This window comes from Mus caroli, chromosome 6 (genome assembly GCF_900094665.2).
Source record: "Mus caroli chromosome 6, CAROLI_EIJ_v1.1, whole genome shotgun sequence".
NCBI classification, from domain to species: Eukaryota; Metazoa; Chordata; class Mammalia; order Rodentia; family Muridae; genus Mus; species Mus caroli.
Genome location: NC_034575.1, coordinates 30,046,118 through 30,069,247, shown reverse-complemented (window position 1 = coordinate 30,069,247; position 23,130 = coordinate 30,046,118). Strand labels below are relative to the sequence as shown.

The window sequence follows — 23,130 nt, the reverse complement described above, 5'->3', positions numbered from 1 at the left end:
CCACCTCCCGCACCTGTGTGAGAGATCCCGATAACTAGGAGTGATCCTGATAACCACAGAATACAGATCTGAATGGTAGCCCTGATGTTACTATCACCTGAATCTAAGGAATTCTCTTGACAACCTGGACCGCAAGGACAGCAGGTTTGCAACACCTGAGGGCCTTGTGAGAAAACACAAAATGGACCAAACAGAAACAGTTTCTCAATTTTTTTTGCCTGTGGGTTACAGTGCACATAGGTCAAAGAACTGGGTGGCTTTTCCATTGTCATTTAAGAAGCCACGAACATCTCTTCCCATCCACCCAAGTTGCTGAGTGTGTGGGGTGGGGGTGGGGGAGTGCTTCAGACCACAGATCCATCAGGCCTGCTGTATCTGACCATGCCTCACATGCTCCCTCTTTCTCCTTCCACTCGGCCATCAATAGGGCCAGCAAGAGGCCATCCTCACCCTCACAGCATTCGTGAGGGCATCAGGGTGGACAGTTTTGTGTGAGCCTCGCTTCCACTGCACAGGATCTCCGTTGTTCCTCTTCCCTTTCTCTACTCCTATGGTCTCCTAAATCTATGTAAGCTGCTGCACCAGCTGGAAGAGCAGACTAGAAACAATGTAGCACTGTTTTCAGCTAAATGAATATGTTGGAACTCTGAAGCCCGCCCCGCTGCCTCCCAGGTTGCGAAGCAGAGCCTTGCTAACTATGGCTATATCCACCCAGGCCCAGCAACCTTCTCTGCCCACTCTGCTCCCAAGGCACACAGGGGCATTGCTTCCAACATAGTGGGACCTTGTGGCTCCTTTGTCTCTGTTCTGTGTTTTGTTTTGTTTCCCTTGTGGTACTGGGGGAGGGGTGGAGAGAATGAATGAAGCAATCGCTCATCCTTGCCCTAAGCAAGCACTCAAGCCCTGAGCCACATCTCCAGCCCCGGCATAGCTCTGGAAAACTTTATCCTATCAACAAGAATGTCCACCTGTCTGGGTTTGCCTTCTTCCCTATTTACCACACTACCCAGCAAGTACGTGCCGGCATGGCTTGCTATCATGGCTCGATATCAGTGGGTGTGCCAAACATGAGAGCTATGTTGCTCTCAGCTCAAACAAAACACTGCCAGGACTCAGCCCTGCTTGGGCACAATCCACACATGTGCTGTCCCCTTTGTGCAAAGTCATCTGAAGTATAAACAAGTCATCTTTGTCTCCACCTCTCCTAGGCAGCAAGCCCCAGGTCTGCCCAGGCACGCTTTGCACCGTGCTTCAAAGTCAAAGGGAAATCATTTGAAGGTTATTTTTGTTTTGTGCTCCTCCAAGCTTGACGCTTTCAGAGACCAGCTGGACACACACACACACACACACACACACACACACACACACACGGACAGGGGAGACTACTGTGGCTTTGTGGCCATCCTTGCAGCTAGTTGGCACTGGGACAAGTCGTGGGAGAACTAAGTGCCAGGACTGTTTGCTCCCAAATTACTGTGCTGACTTGCACAGAGCATGGGGTGCCCTAGACTTGCTGGCTGCAGGGGGAGGGGAAAAAGATCCCCTTATGCATAAGAGACACACCACAGAGCTCCACCTAACGTCCACACAGAGAAACAGCCGCTGAGTCCCTACCCTGGATCCTTTCTATCAAAGCTAGCCCTTCCTTCTTTAAAAGCTTTTTTCCTGGCCAAGGTCACTAGCCACGGCATGGGAATCATTTGCTGGACCAATGCTGAATAAAGGGTTACCCCGCATCAAGCTCTGGGAGTTTAGAGGTGAATGGCACCTGGGGGCTCATTAGGGTCATAATTCATCAGGATAACGCTCTGCCCAACGTCCCTGTCCTCCAGGCTCCTGCTGTGCTTCATGTGCTGCACCACCATGCTGTCCATGTGGCTCTCCAACACCTCCACCACCGCCATGGTGATGCCCATCGTGGAGGCGGTGCTGCAGGAGCTCATCAACGCTGAGGAGGAACAGCTGACGGCCGGCAACTCCAGCACTGAGGAGGCTGAGCTCATGGGTACAGTTCGCTGGGGCCCATCTCCCCTTTGCTCCCCCCCCCAACCTGGTGCCCATCTTCATTGGAGCCTCTTAGCCATGCCAGCAGTCACAACCCAAGCTACCCTTAGCCCATTCTCATTCTTCCTACGTTGCTCACAGGCATCCTCCACCCCTTCTCTTTGTCCCAATTTCTCAAGCATTATTACAAAACTCTGGGGTCTGCCTGCATCTACAGCCCCACTATGCCTTCAGGGCAGAGAGAAGGGGAGAAGGCTATCACACCTCTGCCCCCTGCCCTGAGCCCCTGGCCTTCCACATACAGGGTCCACTGCAGCATTGGTTTTAACTTCCCGTGTTTCTTTACCACTTTAGGTCTTGACGTAAACAACCGACAGACATCCATGGAACTCATCTTTGTCAATGAAGAGTGAGTATGACCATCCTCTTCCCAGACGGAGCCTCTTGGGCCCGTTAGAGAGGACTGGAAAGATAAGACCAAATCATCTCCTTTAGATGCATGTGCCAAGCTCGCCATCTTGTCCCCATCCATAGGATCTACCTCTGAAGATCTTGAGGGGGTCTCCCCTAATTCCAGAACACTTGGGAATAAGGAGGAATACAAAGACCCAAGTTAAATCCAAGTAGATGTAGGAGCCGCCCTATGGCTGCCAAGTACAACTACATCTGTACTAATGCAGTTAGAATACTGGGGGACAGTTGTTGACAGGCTGTTTGATGCTCTAGCAAGGTGAAGCTAGGAAAGGAGAAACATGGTCTTGAGCATTCAAATGCTGTGGGGTCCATCAACAGCTGACTTCTTTTCAGAGTACATACATACATACATACATACATACATACATACATATGTGGTCTTTAAGGGTATTCCATGGTGAATACAATCCATTTTTTAAAAAGATTTATTCATTTTATGTATATGAGTGCAATGTAGCTGTACAGATGGTTGTGAGCTATCATGTGGTTGCTAGGAATTGAACTTAGGACCTCTGCTCACTCTGGCCCCGCTGGCTCCAGCCCATATATTTATTATTATATGTAAGTACACTGTAGCTGTCTTCAGAAACACCAGAAAAGGGCATTAGATCTCATTATGGATGGTTGTGAGCCACCATGTGGTTGCTGGGAATTGAACTCGGAACCTTTGGAAGAGCAATACAATGCTCTTAACCGCTGAGCCATCTCTCCAGCCCCGAATACAACCCATTTAAAAGTTGTATTTCACAATGGTTCTTTATAATTTGCCCGTTTAAATAAAAAAAAAAATGAAGAGCTCATACTGAATGAACTCAACCTATAGAGCTGGACAGACACAGAGAGGGACAGACGCAGAGAGGGACAGACATGGAGAGGACCCAGCCAGAAACATCATCATCTTCTTCGTCTTCCCACTGTCTTCCATGGTCACCCTGTTCTTGCTGCCCTCTGCCTTTCTTGGTATCTCAAGCAGATGCCACAGCTTTTCTGGCCCCTTCAGAGAGGCACAGTGATCTCACTTTCAGATCCCCAACAGGCTAGCCCAGGTTCATATCCAAACTCTGCTGTTTCCAAGGCTTCTCCCTTTCTGTGGGTCCACAGCTGTTCCCTCTAGACCCAAGCCTGAAGAAGAAGAGATGAGAGTTGGTGGGGTAGGAACTGACCCTTCATTGTCCCTTGCCCCAGCTCCCCCTGTCCCTTTTCTACTGTCCCCTCACTCTGCTGCTTCTGCAGTCTCCAGGGTTGGGGTGAACATAGGGAACAGAAAAGACCAAAGGGTAGACTCCTGTCTGAGACCCCGGCTCTAGCTCTGTCACTTGTGAGCACCCTGCTTCGGGGTTCACAGGTGACCTCTTTGCCACCCAGGCCTGATGGCTGTTGGCTCTTGGACGGCCATGGATCTCGGTCCTTCCCAGTGTTGTGATGGTCTAACCCTCTTTGTTTCCTGGGGTCACTGTTTTCAGGGCAGTGCTTTGGCAATGGCTCCAGTCCTGCTTTCTCCTGTGTGTCCACTCCCTGAGGAGATGGTGCTCTGAAGAGCACAGGAAGTAAAGGCTGCTCCTAGGACCACAGTTACTCTCCTCTCTGGCCTTTCTGGCTACACCGTATCAGTAACAAAAGTCTAAAACAAAAGCTCACCTGTACCTAAACTTCTCAGAATCCTCTGTGTGATGGGAGCCAGAGGTATTTAGTCATCTTCCTTGTGACCAGTACCTCCCCTGCCTTCTGAAGTGGTCCTAGCTTCCCCTCTTCAGCCAGTCTAGGAAGGAAGCAAAACATGACAGCACATTCTCCAAAGAACACTTTTCTGGAACCCTCCTTCAGCTCCCACTGATGCAGCCTGGACATGCTGATGATTACAGGGCCTTCTGTCCTGTGTGTGATTGCCCAGCGTGTCATCTGCCTTCAGCTGCTAGGCTCATAGTCCATGCAACTGACATAGATCATATACAGCTACTGAAAACTCAGTATGTCAAGGGCTCTGATTCTGTCCCTCTTCCTCCAAGGAAAAGACTGAGGAAGCCTCAGATGTAGGAAAGATTCAGTGCGTACAGCTGACTGCCCCCTCTCTGTGGTACAGTCACTGACCCAAAATTCATTCCCATCTTGCTGCTGTCACCTCAGATAAGCTGTCCCATATTTCTGTTTCTAGGCAGTGGCCTTCTTGAGTCAGGTAGTAAGGACACCATCAGGGTACAGGTTCTCCAGTGAGACAGTGGGAGACCCCTGTGCACCCACTTCCGACCTCCCAGTGCTAAGTGATGATGTAAAGAGATGATGGTAGTCTGGATTTGTGATGAGGTTTGATAGTGTCATAGGAATGAAGTCTACTGTAAGGGCCTTCCCCCATCAGCCCTCTATGTTGGCTAATTATTAGGAATATGGGTGTGTCACTTCAAATGAAGCTGCCACTCCATCCTTGGGAGGAAGCAAGACCCTGGTCTCGCATCTCGGGAGTCAGGGAAGACTAAGGAAAAACTGGTTCTCTTTGTGGGCTAGACAGCTTGAGTATAAGATTAAGATCCTTATACCAAGCACCCAACACGAGGAAGAGCATCTCTCTCACCAAGCATGATCCACTACAGTTTCTCTGTTTCTCTTGCTTGTTTTCAGCACGTCGGCTGCAGACTTCACTTCTCTGATGCAGAACAAGGTATGACCTTGGTTTCCCCCACCCAGGGCTTTGAGATCTCCTGGAACTCCCTCATGATAACTCATGCACCAAGATGCCTGGTAGCTTTTCCTACAGGCCAGCAACCTCAGTGGATTGACAGTGGAGAGGTGCTCACCCAGGCTGGACATAAGAAGAGCCGGGCTTCTGACAAGGGTGCGGTGGTTCTGAACCCCAGGTCTGAGCCCTGGGTAGCTAAAGAAGACAATATAATTTAAATAAGTGAAATGCAAATGAACTGTTTTTATGTTAACCAAAATTCAGACATCTCAATTTCAAGAACCACATGTTTAATCGTGGGGTTTTTATTTTTCTCTATGGGAATTCCATTTGTACAATATTAATATTTAAGAGAGGAGGGTTTACCTGTATGCAGTGGCTAAATCCCATCCTCTTTCCCTAAAGGTTTTACATCTTTTCATAAGAAGTATAAATGGTCAATTAAACTGTGTGGTTTATTTTTCTTATGTGTGTGTATGTATGTATGTATGTATGTATGTATGTATGTATGTGTCTGTGCATATGTGTGTATGTGTGTATGTATGTATCTGTGCATATGTGTGTATGTATTGTGTGTCTGTGCATATGTGTGTATGTGTGTGTATGTGTCTGTGCATATGTGTGTATGTGTGTGTGTGTCTGTGCCTATGTGTGTATGTGTGTGTATGTGTCTGTGCATATGTGTGTATGTGTGTGTGTGTCTGTGCCTATGTGTGTATGTACAAAAGTACAGAGCCTGCAAAGTCCAGAAGAAAGTTTTGGATCCCCTAGATCTGGATTTCATTATGGCAGATTATTTCTAACATTTTGTGTTCTTAAAAAGTAATAGAGTTCTTCATCTCCACCAACTCCCAGAAGGCTAGTCTTACCTATAAGGACAAACTTGTGATCCCCAGGTTTCAGAGCTTCTTCCCCTGGCTGGATGGAAGCTGTAAAGATGGAGCCTGGCCCTATACGCGGTGCTCTCAGGAATGTCCGCCAAGGCCTCTGAGTGTCATAGTAGCAAGCCCTAGGGTAGCCCTGGGACAATTAAGTGGTATCTCTCTAGGTACTTGGACCACATCCTCTTCCTAACTGTGATGGCTTTTGTCCCAGCAGAATCTGAATGGTGTGCCCATGGTCACCAAATCCATCAAAACAGCAAACCAACAGCAAGAGAAGAAGCAGCAGCCATCACAGGTAACTGAACCCTATATGAAATATCTTATGCTTCCTAAAGGTACTGGCCCTGATGTTGTCAAGGCCTCTGGTTAGTGAGCTGTCATTAACATATATGTCTGACATGTGTGTCGCAGAAAGAGGGCAGGCTCACTAGACATCACCAAGAGCTAAGATGTGCTAGTTCCTGGGCCACAGGTTTTTCAACTGGAAATGCTTAGGTTGATAGATTTGAAGTTCAAGTGATTCTCCGAAGGCATTTCAATGGCACTATAAATATTTTTTAACTACACTGTGTGTGTGTGTGTGTGTGTGTGTGTGTGTGTGTGTGTTCACAGGAGTATGCAGGTACCAATGTGGAGGTCAGAGGACAACTTTCAGGAATCAGTTCTCTCCTTCCACCATGTAGGTTCCAGGGATTCAACTCAGGTTGCCAGGCCATGAGACAAGTGCCCTACCCACTGAGCTATCTTACCAGTCCCCACTGCAAACACTTTCTTTAGTGCCCTGAGATTATGAGCATGCTTGCTTTTCTGAACAAATGAATCTTTTCCTGTTGCTGTATCACTGAAACAAAATGCAGAAATACAGTGAATGTTGAGGCTGCTCTGGAGAGGCTCCAGTCACCTGGGGCCCTTGGTCTCAGCTGTCTCACGTCCTTCACCATCACCATTAATAAATGTCACCATTTATGGAATGTTTGTTCCATGATCATTGCACCAACCATAGCACTAAGCACTTTCTCCGTAGTCCTGGCACAACGGGATAGGGATTTGGAGCTTCATCCTTGCAATCGAGGTAGAGGGATGAAACCAAGAGCTAGCAGTGGAGAGCCGGAAAGTATAGCATCTATATTCCAATGCAGTCTCCTTGAGCACACGTGGCTAACCCCAAGCTGGCAGACTCCCAGCTACAAAACAGAAGCCAGTAGAAAGCTGCCTTTGGATCATGAATTCGGGTTCAGGATAAATATCACCTGAAGAAAAGATCAGGGGAATCCTGGCGATCTAAGTGGTCCTCTCCAGCTTGAGCAGACAGGGAATCTTTCAGTGGTTACAAGTGCCCGAGTCTTACTTTGGCCACAGTTAAGGACCATGAGAAGCCTAGCAAGCTGACTTCTTCTCCCATCGGTGTTCTTACGACCTGGCCTGCTGACATTTGCACCAGACTTGTCCAAGTCTGACATGGTGGTGCCGGCCTGGAGAGTCCCAGCACTTAGAAAGTGGGTGGCAACAAGGAATTTAAGGCCAACCTTGGCTACATAGTGATTCTGAGACCATGCTGGACTAATAGAGACTATGGGGGAGGGGGAGGGGAACACAAGTTTTAAAATGAAAAGAATTAGAGAAGGAGTGAGGGAGGCCAGCTTGGGTGGTATGGGGTGGGAGACCTTCTTCTTTAGTCCAGCCATTGAGGCAATGAGCTGACTGAACAAGCAACACAGCAAGACTGAGAAGATCATGCCAAGGCCAAGGCTTATATGCAAAAGGGGAGGGTGAAGGTCAACACACAAGAAAGAGAAAAGAATGAGGTGGGAAGGGGGGGATGCTGTGTACCATCTTCTCCTCGTGAAAGCTAGCTTCCTCTGTAACTGGAGGGTTGTCTGGCTTTGTTTTCTGCAGTGCCAGACAGCAACCCCAAGGCCCTGCACAAGTTAGGCAAATGCTCTACACTGAGAAACTGCCCCATCCCAAGCTTAATTTGAATGGTTTTCCCCAGGGAGACTACTGTCCCACCCCCATATAACAATAACTATCTGGGGGCTGGAGAGATGGCTCGGCAGTGAGGAGCACTCGCTGTTCTTGCAGAGGTCTTGGGTTCAATTCACAACACCCACAGGGTGCCTCACAACTGAATATAGCAACTCTAGGGGACAGAGCGTCCTTTCCTGGTCTCCCTGGGGTGACTGATACACAGAGCACATACACATACATTAAATCAATAAACCTCAATAAACCAACACATTAAGTGAGTAATAAACATTTAAAAACTCAAATAAGCATCTTCGGTTGACTAGAAAGCAACGTGGGGCACTACCAGAGTTCATGTGAGAAACAAACAATGCTGTCCATTATTAATAACATCAATAACACCAAAAATCCTAACAAGCCAGGAGTAGTGACAGACACCTGTGATCCTAGCACTCAGGAGATGGAAGGATGGGATGGTGTGCCCAAGGCTACCCTCAGCTACATAGTAGGTTTGAAGCTAATTGGGGTTCCTTTAAACCCATCTCCAAAAATGAAAAAAAGAAAAAAAACTCATAATAGCTTATCATGTCTAAACAATGTATGTATTTTTATGTGTATACATGAGTGTCTACATGTATATATGTAGACCACATGCCCACAGGGTCAGAAGAGGGCATCAGATCTCCTGAAACTGGAGTTACTGGTGGTTGTGAGCCACCTGATAGGTGTGCTGTGAGCTGAACCCAGGTCACCTGGAAAGCAGTCAGTGCGCTTAACCTGTAAGCTAAATGGTTTACAGCCCAATGACACACCATTCTCAAAGAAGGCCAGGAAGCCATCCAAATGTCTTGTGTATATTCGTTCCTTTGCCCTGTACATCTGTGTGGCTGAAAATAGATGATGTTGCTGAAGAAACTGAAGCTCAGAAGCAGGCTTAGTTAGCACAGAAGGAATGGGGGTTTATCCATCTGATGCTGAGGTTCAGTATCTGTCCACTGAACCAGTGTGTGTCCTGCCCCTCTGGCTTCATGTGCCGGGCAGCCCAAGCTGACTGGGGAGTTCACTGATTTTCCCTTGGCAGGAAAAACCAGGAGTCCCGACCCCCAGCTCCAAGAACCAAGAACTGAACAAGAAGAAGTACAGATCCCACCATGACCAAATGATCTGCAAGTGCCTTTCTCTGAGCATTTCCTATGCTGCCACCATTGGTGGCCTGACCACCATCATAGGCACCTCCACCAGCCTCATTTTCTTAGAGCATTTCAACAAGTAAGTAATTCACTCCGTCACCGGGTACCAAGTGAGACCCTCTATTGGTGGCTGGGCCAGACCCTCTATTGGTGGCTGGGCCAGACCCTCTATTGGTGGCTGGGCCAGACCCTCTATTGGTGGCTGGGCCAGANCCTCTATTGGTGGCTGGGCCAGACCCTCTATTGGTGGCTGGGCCAGACCCTCTATTGGTGGCTGGGCCAGACCCTCTATTGGTGGCTGGGCCAGAACGGGACTGAGTGCTAGGGACATGGCAGGAGCCAGTGCAGAGAGGCTCTAGTGGAAAAAGTAAGCCAAGCACAGGATTCTGCTCAGAGAGCTCATCCATCCACAGAGATTCCTCTCCAAAGAGGAGGCACCGATGGGGCCGCCTTGATGGTCAGGTGGGGTAAACTAGATAGAGCTTTCCAAAGTACCTACTGGAGTGAGAGGGGTCTGAGGCTCAAGAAGAGGACACTTAAATGAAATGTCAGGGCACATGGGGACCAGGGAGGGAGAGGGACAGATGACAGAGACTGGCAAGGCCCACAGAGAGCTTGGACGGCACCCAAAAGAAAGGCCGAGAGACACGTTCAAGGAATTTGAAGGAAGGGCCGAGGAGGTCAGAGCTATAGCTTTGAAAACTCATTCTGGATGGAAACTAGAAAGCAGAATGGAATGGTGGAGGCGGGGTAGCAGAAGGGGGAGTTAGAAAGAAAGCTCTTTGTGGCCTTTGGAGGGAGTGCCAGTGAGGAGGAGGAGGAAGGGGAAGAGGAGGAAGAGGAAGAGGAGCAGCAGCCGAGGTGTGTCTCTACAGTTGAGCCTGCATGGTTCCAAATAATGTAGTTTCCTCTGCCCTTGGCCCTGCTGCATGTCTTCTGAAGGCGTTCTTGGCCATCCCCTCCCCCAAACACCACGTGGAAATATCAGCTGCTCCTCTCCCCTCACCCCTCATCCGGTCTTTACCCTCCAGCCAGTATCCAGCGGCGGAGGTGGTGAACTTCGGAACCTGGTTCCTCTTCAGCTTCCCCATCTCGCTCATCATGCTGGTGGTCAGCTGGTTCTGGATGCACTGGCTCTTCCTGGGCTGCAAGTGAGTACCAGGGCCCTGCTGGCAAAGCACCAGGCTTCTCCCAAAGGCTATGGGTTCAAGTGGGAAGGCTCTGCTCAAAGTGGGCATGCCCAGAACCAACGAATAGTCTGCGCTCTGGGAGTGCAGGGGACGCAACTGGGAGCTGGACGTGGTCTCTCCTGGAGACTTGACTATTTCATGAACTCTGCACTCCTCTCTGTGCATAATGAGGTGTTCTTACTTCTAACCACTTGGCTAGCAGACATGTCTGATTTATAGAGAGCCCGAAGAGTGTCTGGTGTAGCTTCATTGATCGTACAGAGTAACCCAAAGTGCTCTTAAAAACATGATTCTAAGTAAAGCTGACCTAGCTTTAATTCTATAGACAGTGGTGGCTTCTGCTCATCAGATTGTATGGAACGTGTTCATATCTCCCAAAATGATAAGTTGGATATGACCCTTGAAATATTATTTCTAATATTAAACTGCTTAGTAAGCCTTTTTCTTAATAACCATCAGTCTACTCTAAATTTGATCAGCCTAAATGCCAAAGAGGAAAATGCATATGCTGGCGTGCTAGTCAGTTGCCTAGGGACCCATCACTCTGTTGGCCAAGGGATGTTTGCTTTTTTACCCCGCTTATTGCCAAACCAATGAAGGCTGCACACACAGGCCAATATTGTAATATAAAACCATCTTCTACTTTTTTTTCCCCAGGCAAACCTTGTCTCTAGACAAATAAGTGTGTGCATACATGTACACATACATGTGCACACACATCCTTCAACACTCTGACTCCACTCATGACTGTTGTGTGGAAGCAGCTAGGCAGAAATACCCAGTTGCACACCGACCACACATAATTGCATACTGAGACACCCAAGCCATGTCCAAATGGATATGACCAAAGGCCAGGGGGTGTCTAAGAGAGGCTGGGTAACAGACCGAAGCTGTGCAGACAGAAGGAGGAGGGGCAGCATGCAGGGGATGAGACAAAGTAATCCCAGCAAGAGAAGCGTGTGTGTGACCTCAGGAGCATGTTTTACTTTGGGGCTTGCTCTCCCTTCTTAGCTTCAAAGAGACCTGCTCTCTGAGCAAGAAGAAGAAGACCAGGAGGGAGGAGCTATCAGAGAAGAGGATCCGGGAGGAATATGAGAAGCTAGGAGACATTAGGTAAGAGCTACACCGTCCCCCTTCCCCTGACCCAGTGTGACAGTGAAGGAAGCCAGCAGCCTTGTGCCCAGAGTCCCCCACATTGACAGAATTTTCCAGAACTCTGAATCTAAGCATTCAGAAGGTGCTATTTAATGTCAGAGCCATGCTGGCTCAGATTCCAGTGATTCCCCCCCCCTTCTATCTCCAGAGTCCAAGATATGGTTGGAACATCTACAGGTGGCATGGCTGGAGAAAAATCAACAGAAAGCAAGCACAGCCACCCATGGGGCATGCTAGGTTCCTTACAAAGCCAGGGCTCCTGCATTTCCCAAAGGAGCCACAGATCCAGCTATCACTCCCAGAGGGCTGGGGGCCTTGGTACTATATTTAGAGCATTAGACAACATCAAATGTAGACTTAAAGACATGAGAACAAAGACATTACTGACAACATCGGTAGACCCACAGTGCCCAGCACACCTTCTATCTAATGTTCTGTCTCCTCTCTCAGAGTGCTCCCTATACAAAACTTTAAGTAAAAAAATAAATAAAAATAAAAATAAAAAAAGAGAGAGAGAAATTTTATTTCTTTTTTTTTTAAAGATTTTTTTAAAGATTTATTTATTATATGTAAGTACACTGTAGCTGTCTTCAGACACTCCAGAAGAGGGAGTCAGATCTCATCATGGATGGTTGTGAGCCACCATGTGGTTGCTGGGATTTGAACTCTGGACCTTCGGAAGAGCAGTCGGGTGCTCTTATCCACTGAGCCATCTCACCAGCCCGAAATTTTATTTCTTAAACCATTAATTTATAATGAATAAATGTTCATGGCATCTATAAAATATGGGAAAGTAAAAGGAAAAAGTAAAATGGTAAAATTGTGTCCTAATGTTAATTGTTAGCATTATATACTCCTTCCTGGGAATGTACGTATTGTGTGTGCATGTGCATGCATGGGGTGTGTGTGTGTGTATAATTATGTGATTAAACTGGGCTTATGATCCCAATTAACTCCAAAAGCTGAGGCAGGAGGGTAAGCTCAAGAACATACTGGGCAACTTAGACTATATCAATTAAAGTCAAAGGGAGACAGGGATGTTAATGTAGTGGTAGAGCACTTGCTGAGAATGCACAAAGCCCTGGGTTCAAGCCTCAGTACCACAGGATGTGCATATTAATAAATGTATGTATATATGCATATGTATGCATATACATATATATGTGTGTGTGTGTGCGTATAATGCATATATTTTTATAAGGTTCATATATATTTTATAAGGTTCATCTACAACATAGTTGTAGATCCTGTCTATTTTCACTTAACCTTCTGCTCTGATTATGTCCCCATATCATTGATTCTGCTGTGGCAACATGGCTGTTACTGGTTGGATCTCATTTTAACAGTTACACCAAAACCTGTTCATTGTCATGGACTCTATTGAATAAGCATCAAAATGCATATTCCCATTTTTAATAGGTAATAATTCACTGTACATGGCCAGTCTCAGGTGATGGGATCAATGAAAACTAAGATATATGGTAAACTGTTGAAAGCGTTGGTTGGTAGCAGTCAGTGATCCCACAGGCAGATGCTGAAGGTGCTCACTGTCTGGCACTCTCTGGAGAGGCTAAGAGTAAGCTGATGTATTCATGCTGCTACTGTGATTTCCCCACCCCACCGACATTTCTCCAAGGTTCTGTTGTCTCTAACATCCTGTGAGTTCTTTCCTAATTCACTGCCAGCCATTCTAATGCTTAAGGAGCGACTGTATTTTATGTCAGTGGCGGCCTGGATAGGAGCTTCCAGAAGCCTCCTGAAAAAGCTCTAAGCTCCCAGTTCCTGAGAGGATCTTTCTGCTACCTTTGACAGCTACCCTGAGATGGTGACTGCCTTTTTCTTCATCCTGATGACGGTGCTGTGGTTTACCCGGGAGCCCGGCTTTGTCCCTGGCTGGGATTCTTTCTTTGAAAAGTAAGTGATACGGTCTCCTTCTGAAGCCCACCCTCTCTCCTCAAACTATAACCACGGGTTACACAAACCTAACAAGCATTTTGTCCCTGAAAAATCTATTCTTTCTAGAAGTGGCAGTATGGATAGGGCCCAGAGAGAACACAATGTTGGGAGTCCTTGTCTGTGGTTGGAACCAGGGGCTGCCATTCACCAGTGTGTGACCTTAGTCATCTTACATACGCACTTGGAGCCTTACCTAATCTTAGGATGCTAAGAGCACGAAGTGGGTAACCCTAGAAAGTACTAGCTCTACTGAGACTGTGACCTCAGGTCTGAAGCCTACAGAGGAAGAAGCCACCACGAGGGGTACACATAGGCTCCCCACTCACTACTGTGGATTCATAAGCTCACCCAGCACCAACATTGGGTGTGTGGTCCTCACAGGAGAGAAACCCATGTTCTGCTATTATCTAAACAACTCTGATCACTCCCAGAACTCAAGCTCTACCTGGCAATTTTACACTAAGACTCCCTTAGGGAGGCTGTCTCCAGACTGTAATCCTGCCCACGAGTCTGCCATATCATGGCCCAACAACTGGCAAAAGTCCGGTTGCTGTCACTGCTGGACTGTGTCGTGGGTAGAGGTGCTGGTGTCCCCACAACCTTTCCTGAGATCGTGTGGCTCTCGGGAATTCCCACCTCTCTTCCTGCTGTCGCGTGTTTCTCTTTGCTAGGAAAGGCTACCGCACTGACGCCACAGTCTCTGTATTCCTTGGCTTCCTGCTTTTCCTCATTCCAGCAAAGAAGCCCTGCTTTGGGAAAAAGAGTGACGGTGAGACCCGTGAACATTTTGTGCTTGTGAGCAAGATGGAGGGGGTGGCATCCTGAACTCAGTCTGATTCATTGACAGGATTCTTTTCTTCATAGAGGGCTGATGGCAGAGGAGCTGATGTCAAGGGACAACGTTGGGCAGAGAGGCTTTAGTCAAAGACTACCAAGTTGGAATTTTCAAAAGACACTTTCCAAGGCCCTTCAGCCTCAACCCAAATAGTAGAGCTAGCTACCAAGCCCTGTCATTTACCAGTTAGCTGGACCTTTCCTTACAAATCATGCCTCTAGGGGCAGTGGTGCTCAACTGTGCATCTTGACCCTATTGGGTGGAGGTGGGGGGATTCAAATGATCTCAACCCCTTTGGGGGTTAAATGACCCTTTCATGGGGCTTGCCTAAGACCGTCTTCATATCATATATTTGCATTATGAGTCATAACAGTAGCGAAATTACTAGGTTAAAAAGTAGCAAGAAGTATAATTTTATGCTTGGAGACCAGCACAACATCATGAGGAACTACTTCAAGGGGTCACAGCATTTGGAAGGTTGAGAACCACTACTTTAGGGGCTTCTCTGACTCCACTTCTTTCTATCTGTGATGCAGGAACAGGCCAGGAAGCCTCCAAAGGGATAGAGCCCATCATCACGTGGAAGGACTTCCAGAAAACTATGCCCTGGGAGATTGTCATTCTGGTGGGAGGAGGCTACGCCCTGGCTTCTGGCAGCAAGGTAACTAGTTGGTTCTCTTCTCGGTCAATTATTGGTCCGAAAGCTTCCTAAAGAAGTCCATCACAACCCTGAAGGGAAGAGTAGAAGTTACCGAGGGATAGCCTAATGGTCACCAAGGCAACACAGCAGGACAGATGCTCTTTTTGTTCCCTGGCCATCTCAGCTGGTGTCACTGTACACAGACACTGATATCTCCTTTGCAGAGCCCACGCTGTGACACGCAGAAGGAATTTGGGGGTTTATAGGCATCTCCTTTCTGGGGTCTCACAGTACTGACAGGAGGTAGGTTGTAAGGGCTCATTGGGACCCCAAATGACAACTCAGTAGGTTGTCCCTCTGTCCGTCTACATGCCTACACTGAGCCTCTCAGAGAATCTCAGGGGAAGTGGATAGAGGGTGACTTGACCCACTGAATGGGATCGCTCAGCATGGAGTCTTTTCAGTGAGACTTGTGGGAAATGACAGAGTGGCCTCTGCCATCATCCCTCTGTGAAGAATCCTGTGAATGAATCAGACTGAGTTCAGGATGCTTCTCCTGCCATTTTGTTTACATGCACTAAACTGCTCCAAACTTGGTGCATTTTAAATTTTAAAATGTATGTGTATTCGTGTTTTGCCTGTGTGTATATATGTGTACCTGGTGCCTGCAGAGTTCAGAAGGCATTAGATCCCCTGAAGTTGGAGTTAGGGATGGTTGTTATCTACCGTGTGGGTGTTGGGAACTGGACCCAGGTCCCCTGCTAGAACGAGTGCTCTTAACAGTTGAGCCTTCTCTCCAGCACCAGCCTGGTGTGCTTTTGATTTCGCACTCCTATGTCACCATCGGCAGCCAAGCAGATTCCTACGTGGGGAAGGAACCTTGAGAGACCCTGAGGCCTGCCTCCTCCCCACTTACTGTTCCCTCCAGGACATTTATCCTTGAACACTGATGGGGCACTCCCCACACAAGAATCATTACTCATTTCCAGACAAGTTTTATTTATTCTCTGTCTGTCATCACTGTTGATTCTGGCTCTGTTTTCGGGAATTCTAGGTAATAATTATTAAAGTATTAAATAGGCACCGTTGAATTTTTTTTCCCAGCTAAAACTCCCAGGCTCCTTTAGCCATCCTCAGAGGTCACACTTCCTGGCCTCTCTACAGCTTTCTTCAGCCATATTTAAATATGGTCCAGGGGTAGTCAGTCCATGAGTTATGTTGGGTCACCTTCCTCTGTCTCTGACGACAGCATCCAGCTGCAGGTGCATAGGAATTTTTATGAGGTTTCCTTGGCACACGTCAGAACTAACTTGAGAGTCACTTGTGACTAAGAGTCACTTGTGACTCTTATTCTTTGCATCAGTGGCCACTATTAAACCTCTGTTTCTTCAGCATCCCCTGTATCTGTATTGTCAACCTTTCTAACTCTATGTTCAGAGTTTAATATTGATTCATATTGAATCTCACTTATAAGTTTGGCCTGAGCCTACTTTTTTCTTTTTTCTTTTTTTTTTTTTTTTTTTTTTTTTTTTTTTTTTTGGACACCACAGTTCAGTTCTGTCTCTATGAAACCTTTGACTCAACTAGTTTTTGGCTTTTATTTATTAAAGTTTTTTTTTTTTTTTATGAGTACACTGACACACCAGAAGAGGGCATCAGATCCCATTACAGATGGTTGTGAGCCACCATGTGGTTGCTGGGAATTGAACTCAGGACCTCTGGAAGAGCAGTCAGTGCTCTTAACCAGTGAGCCATCTCTCCAGCCCCTGACTTGGCTAGTTTTAATACTAGGGCAAGTCAGGTGAAATCTGTGTCATTTCTACTGAGTCAGAAGTTACCTCAGAGTTTTGACACTGGTAAGGAAAATCCCACCACACCAAATACTTTAGTAAGTAAAGTAAAGTCTTCATTTGATAATTTATCAATTTATTTTAAATTTTAGTATCAAAGATTTCTGTTGGAAAAGTCATTATCATTAGATTATTTTACTCTAGTGATAAGTACCGTTTGGATAGCATCATAAATAAATCTCCATCGTGTCCTAAAATGCACCGTTTCTAACTCATCCGGTGGCCCTTCCTGACCTGCCTTTGTGTCAGTCTCGTGGTGTAATCACGGGTTATAAGAAGGAACAGTGAGGACTGCTGAAGCCGGCAAAGAGCTATTCAATTATTAACCGACGCCGTCTCCACGTACTGTGTGCGCCTCTCCTGGAGTTCTCCACGCGCCTCAGCTAGAGCAGAGAATTCTGAAGGCCTCTCTGGTCACCACTTGTCTGTGCTATGAGCTTGCCATGATGTAGTGAGAGTCCCCGGAAGTCCGTGAGCTCTCGATGACTTCAGCAAAGGGAGCTTGCGGCCCCACCATGCAGTGGTCTTTAAGTTTGACGAACTGTAAAGCGCTGACGAACTGTGAAACGCCCTACCTTGCTTTCCGCACACTCTCCATTTCTTTATTGCCTTTGCAGTCTCTAGGATTCTCTATGAAGAGTCCGAGCATGTCAGTCACAGAGAAGAGAAAGATGAAAACTGCATGTGTGGCCTAGGATGTATTTGTATAGAAATTCAATGCCATGGGAGAGGCATTAAATTAAGCTAGGAGAGGAGGGCTAACCCTCGCCACTGTGCCAGAGCTGCAGAGCATGGGGTTGTCAGATTGGGAGGGGGATGAGAGTCACACTCAAGTTCAAAGTGCAGGGTAAAGCCCTCCGGTGCCACCCTAGGAAGATCATGTGGCCAAGGTAGGTGGCTCAACGTCCCATGAGCAGGAAACCCAAAGACAGAATGTTGTACAATCTTGAGACATTTCTGTGCTACAAAACTGATCTAATCATAAACTCAACATGGGCTCTGGTCGAGTCAGACAGGGCAGCTGAGGCCTGGTACCCCATCCCCAACCCCAATCCCCAGCCAGCATTCCTGTGCCCTCTAGAACTGGCTTTGACTCCCTCCTTCTCACTGTACCATCTCTTCCCACAGAGCTCTGGCCTCTCCACATGGATCGGGCACCAGATGCTGTCCCTGAGCAGCCTCCCGCCATGGGCTATCACCCTGCTGGCGTGTGTCCTGGTGTCCATTGTCACAGAGTTTGTCAGCAATCCAGCCACCATCACCATCTTCCTGCCCATCCTTTGTACCCTGGTGAGTGGATAAGACTGGCAGATGGCCAGGTAGGGCCCCAAGCTTGGTCCAGGAGATGGTTTCTGTAGCTATTCCTCTCGCTGAGCACCCCTTTCAGTATTTGGAGTTCCGCCCAAAGTTTAAAGAGTGAAGTGTCCTCAAATGGCGATTAGGAAAATAAAATTATGTCAAGGGTTTAGACATACTTTTCAAAAAAGAGAAAGCAGAATTAATTTATCTGTGAGTAGCCTGGGCTGCATAATGAAGCCATCTCAGGAAGACAAATATACAACAGTTACCACCTCCAATCATCGGCCTGACTCCATGGCCTCAGACCAGTCAGTCATGGGCGAAGTAAGCCAGATCTTAGCCTGTTGACGAAGCCCCCAGAGTAATGCACTTGGTGCTGCCCCTGGAAACAGGACATGAAAGCCCTTAACCAATCTTCTACAGAATAATCCTGCCTGCTCCCTGGAATACCAGCTCACATGTCAACCCTTGGCTCTCAGCTCAGATGTCCCTATCTGCCTCCTCTGTCACCTTGCAAGTCAGCACTGGAGACTTTTTTTTTTTTTTTTTTTTTTTTTGGCTTTTCAAGACAGGATTTCTCCATGTAGCCCTGGCTGTCCTGGAATTCTCTAGGCATACCAGCGTGGGCTTGAACTCAGAGATATACCTGCCTCTGCTTCCCAGTACTGGGAGGAGTACAGGAATGAAAGATAAATGGGCCACCACGCCCTTTGAGACCTTGTCTTAAAACACTGCAATATTGAAAGCCATGGGTTCAAATCCCAAAGAGAGCAATTAAACTATCCGCTAGGGCTGGGTGGGTCCCTCAGATCTCTACCCCAAGGATGAGGGATTCTTGCTTCAATTAGAGCCACTTATTCATGAGATTTTATTTTTTAAAAGAAGGGATTTCTCGGCTAAAGAGTTAAAACTTCAAGAACCACTTCATTAAGATGCCCCCCTCCTCCTCAAAGCTCAAACATCCATCCTTGGAACTGCCTCGGAGTTTCAGCCCTTGTGGGCTGCCAAAAAAGCATTGTGTGCCTCAGAGGACAGGGGACCAACACCAAGCCATCACATTCACGCACAGGAAATGCCCACCTATTCTCAAAGTTAATGCCGCTGTGGATTCTCTCCTCTAGTCCGAAACGCTGCACATCAATCCACTGTACACCCTGGTCCCCGTTACCATGTCAATCTCCTTCGCTGTGATGCTGCCCGTGGGCAACCCCCCCAACGCCATCGTCTTCAGCTATGGGCACTGCCAGATCAAAGACATGGTGAGCTACAGGTGCCCTCTGCCAGACCCCATTCCGCGAGGGCAGGGGTGGTTCTCTGTGGGGGCTTTTCCTGGAGCCTCTTATTTCATAGTGGGTTCTCAGCACACTCTCTGGCGTGTGGAAAGATTGGCTCTGGTCAAAAGGTTCTTGGTTGGCAGCTCCAGGAACAGCAATGGGCTCTCCCTAACTCTCATCGGGAAGACCGCAGGCACAGGGATAAAGCTACCCAGGGCACACCCTGTGCCCTGGTTCCCAAAAGGCATGAGCTTGCACAAACCTTCCCTGGACAAGTGCTGATTTATTCATACACAATGAAGTATGAGAAACTGTATGAACCGAGGGTGAGGGTGGAGAGAAGGGATCTTGTGAGAGCAGGGAAGCCATGAAGCCAGGACACAAACTAACATGCCTGCCACTCCAGATTCTGGTTTCCTGCTGGCTCTGGGAGATGGCTCCAGGCCCCGCAGACTCAGAGACATTCTGCTGCTGCCTCTTAGTGTTGGACACGCCCACTTTCCACCACGCAGCCTATAATCACAGCTCAACCTAATCCTCAAAGCTGACCGCAGGTCTAGGAGAAATTAAATTAATACGAACCACTGAGGTCCAAAGGTCTGAAGCGGGGTCCAATCACCCCGTGCTGAGGTGAACCTATTTCCCTCAGCAGCCATACAAGCCAGCAGCTGAAGCCAAGGACGTTTTGGGAGACCTTTTCCACCATCAAAACTGCTCATCATTGGGCCAACTTCAGGGGCGGGAGGCCATGGCCTGTCTTCTCCCCCTCTAAACTGCGTAACCCTTAGTCTGCTCACACTGTTTTGCCTCAGCTCTCCTGCCTCCCGCTTCCCCTGTGTAGCTCTCTGCGGGGAAGAGGGGGTGCGGGGGCGGAGGGGGGGCGTTAACCACGAACAGTGGCAGCTACTTCCCTAAGTAATCCCCAGGTACTCCATATCCCTTAGCTATTCCTTAGAGGGGGAGAGGAAGGAGATGGTTCACGTTCTTAACGCACATGAGCACCTAAGAGGCTCTAAGTCCCTGCTCAGGAGATCTCCTTATGTTTAATGCATTTCCCCAGGATGTTGTTGGATGCATGACGACATTCCTCAGAGTTAGTTTCCCAAGTAGCTCACAGACCTCCTAGGCTTCTTCTACTTTATGAAGAGTGCTGCATGGGAGAAGCAAAATCAGTCTTTCCCACCCCACATGATCTCCCTGCCTTCCCAGTCCTTCCCCCGTGGGTACGACTTGATGAGGTAGAAGAGAGCAGTCCTGACAGCCACGGGGGTGGGGTGGGGGTGGGGGGGACGGAGATTCAGAACCGCACGGGGACAAGGCTAAGGCCAGGCCTAGGAAGGGCTCACTTTGAGACAGTCTGGGGGCTCACTTTGAGACAGTCTGGATGCTGTGGCCTCAGAATGACCAGGGCTTTCTGGCTTGTGTCCTACAGGTGAAAGCCGGTCTGGGAGTCAATGTCATCGGTCTGGTGATCGTGATGGTGGCCATCAATACTTGGGGAGTTAGCCTCTTCCACTTGGATGCTTTCCCAGCCTGGGCTAAAGTCAGCAACATCACTGATCAGACCTAACTCGAGCGGACAGTTACCAAGCACAGCCAGAGCTGAGCCTTGGGCAGAGAAAACCACCAGGAGCATAAACCCCAGACCCACATGGAGGATATTCCCGCCGCCAGATCCTGCCAACCGCCACCAGGCGCATGGACTGTGTCTCCCTCCCAGCCTGCCTGCTTTTCTTACCACCAACTCTCAAGAAAGCCTACAGCTGCTCTCTCTTCCTGTGTCCAGCTCTCTCTTTTTGAAGACCAGAAAACACTGTAAGCCTTGGTGCCCCGAGAGGAAGCCTCATAAACTGACCGGCATCACTAGGTTTTGTGTTACCTGTCATACCTTCCTAGGAATCGGAGCTAGCCAGAGCACTCTGCCTGTGCAGACCATGAGACCTGTGACTCTCTTCTGGGAGGAAGCCTCACCCAAGTTCTCAAGCATTTCTGTCCTATCTCTAGGAAAGGTAACCTCAGATCCTAAGGCTTAGGAGGTCCCCCTGTGGCAATCTGTACTTTTGTCAGTCTTATCTGCCTTAAATCTCTCTTCAGTGGTCCCCCTACCTCAGCACCAAATTCCTGTAAAGAAATAATATTCTCCTTCAGAAAGAGGCTGGCCTGATTCCACCAAAGGAAAGAGATGAAAACAAACCAACTAACCATCCTGAGGTCAGCTTCTCTATGCACTGTCATTAACAGGAGATTCAATTGTGTTGCGAGTGTGGTGAGAGGAAAAAGGTTCATACCTGTCTTATTAGGAAGACCAAAACTACAATTAAGACCACAGTATTAACTGATATTACACCTACTTCTCCATTTAATAACTAGCTTGTTTCTGAGAAAACCAAGTTCTAAGTTGTACCCAAAGGTCTTGCCAGTCCTTCCTATGCATCCACGAGCCCTTTGAGGGGGAAGATGTGCCTTGGGTTCTTTACAATGTATTAAACTCTAACTGCTCAATAAATGTCTCTGATGACTACTGCAGAGTGGGGTCTCCTCCTTCCTCCTAAGGACTATGTCATTTTTCCCTTTGAAAAAAATGGGTGGCTAGATGCGGATCTCCATCCTGTTTGCTGTCATCCTACGCTTCTGATTTTACTATCAGTTGCTGGCTAAATATATCTTAGAAAAGGAGACCTCTGCAGTGCTCCATTGTACTCATTGTTTCCATTCCTACTCTGTATACAGGTTTTATGCCAGGCATATAGTCTTCTTCTGACAATGTATCTATTAAGTCAAATCTTTGGCCTACCAGGAGTCTGAGCTGTAAAGCTCCTTGTATGCCAGTCAACGCTCCCATGCCCCACAGAATGTGATCAGCCAGGTTTAACCAGGAATATGACTACTTCTGCCTTACTAATTAGCACAGCCAGTACTTGGCCAGTCACAACAATGAACACACCACAAGCCCATACACGATGCCAATAATACAGCCGGCTTGAAAGCAATGGCCCCTCTTTGCAATCTGCTTTAAAATGTTTCAAGTCAGGTGGTTCTCCTATCTTTGGGATGGATCATCATATTTCTAAACCGTAACAGAACTCTAAGACCCTGCCTTCGATGATAAGACAAGCATAGGTCACGTGATTTAGGGAGTAGAGTGGTAGAGAAAGAACATTTGGCTCAAGGAAGAGCATTTGGAATTAATTTCCAGTCACCTTCAGCGACCACATCTTCCTCAGGGAAAACCATGGTACAGCCCACGGCAGCTGCTGCCTGGGTCTCCACTGGCCATACCTCCAACCACCACTGTCTGACCTGGCTGTGCTCAAGAAGAGCACCTTCTTATCAAACCCAGACTCGGGTCAAACATGACTGGCGGCCTTGAGGATGGAGTGGGTGGGGTTAACCTCTAGCCGTACAATTCTAACCCTTTGCTTGGTCGGATCTGAGTTTTGCTTTCTGGTATCACACAGAATTTGTGAAAATGCAGTCGTCTTACACACCAGCTCATCTTCCAGATGAAACGGAGCTGAAGATACCAATTCTTATTCTTGTAAGTTACATATCAAATTTGCTCAAAGCTGCCTTTGAAATCCCGTTAAGGCATCTGTATCCAAATTAGCCTTCAGTTGTCAACTTGACATATCTGGAAAGAATGAACCTCAACTGAAGAACTGCCCCCATTAGATTGGCCCGTGGGCATATCTATGAGGTATCTTAATTGCTAATTAATGTCAAAGGCCCAACCCTCTGTAGGC

The 23,130-nt window shown here is 47.7% G+C and overlaps 1 protein-coding gene across 2 annotated transcripts in view; it reads left to right on the top strand.

Annotated features, from left to right (window-relative positions):
- The window catches only part of Slc13a4 (solute carrier family 13 member 4), a 40,670-nt gene extending 18,757 nt beyond the window's left edge, over nt 1-21,913 (top strand). For both annotated transcript variants that reach the window (XM_021164923.1, XM_029478148.1), the window contains exons 4-16: nt 1,833-2,005; nt 2,359-2,413; nt 5,092-5,131; nt 6,248-6,328; nt 9,080-9,267; nt 10,220-10,339; nt 11,390-11,491; nt 13,346-13,447; nt 14,161-14,258; nt 14,861-14,985; nt 17,943-18,104; nt 19,235-19,372; nt 20,820-21,913. In XM_021164923.1, the coding sequence (XP_021020582.1) occupies nt 1,833-2,005; nt 2,359-2,413; nt 5,092-5,131; nt 6,248-6,328; nt 9,080-9,267; nt 10,220-10,339; nt 11,390-11,491; nt 13,346-13,447; nt 14,161-14,258; nt 14,861-14,985; nt 17,943-18,104; nt 19,235-19,372; nt 20,820-20,957 (1,522 nt within the window). In that variant the 3' untranslated portion in view covers nt 20,958-21,913. The remainder of the gene's footprint in view (nt 1-1,832; nt 2,006-2,358; nt 2,414-5,091; nt 5,132-6,247; nt 6,329-9,079; nt 9,268-10,219; nt 10,340-11,389; nt 11,492-13,345; nt 13,448-14,160; nt 14,259-14,860; nt 14,986-17,942; nt 18,105-19,234; nt 19,373-20,819) is intronic.
- Nucleotides 21,914-23,130: the final 1,217 nt, after the last annotated feature.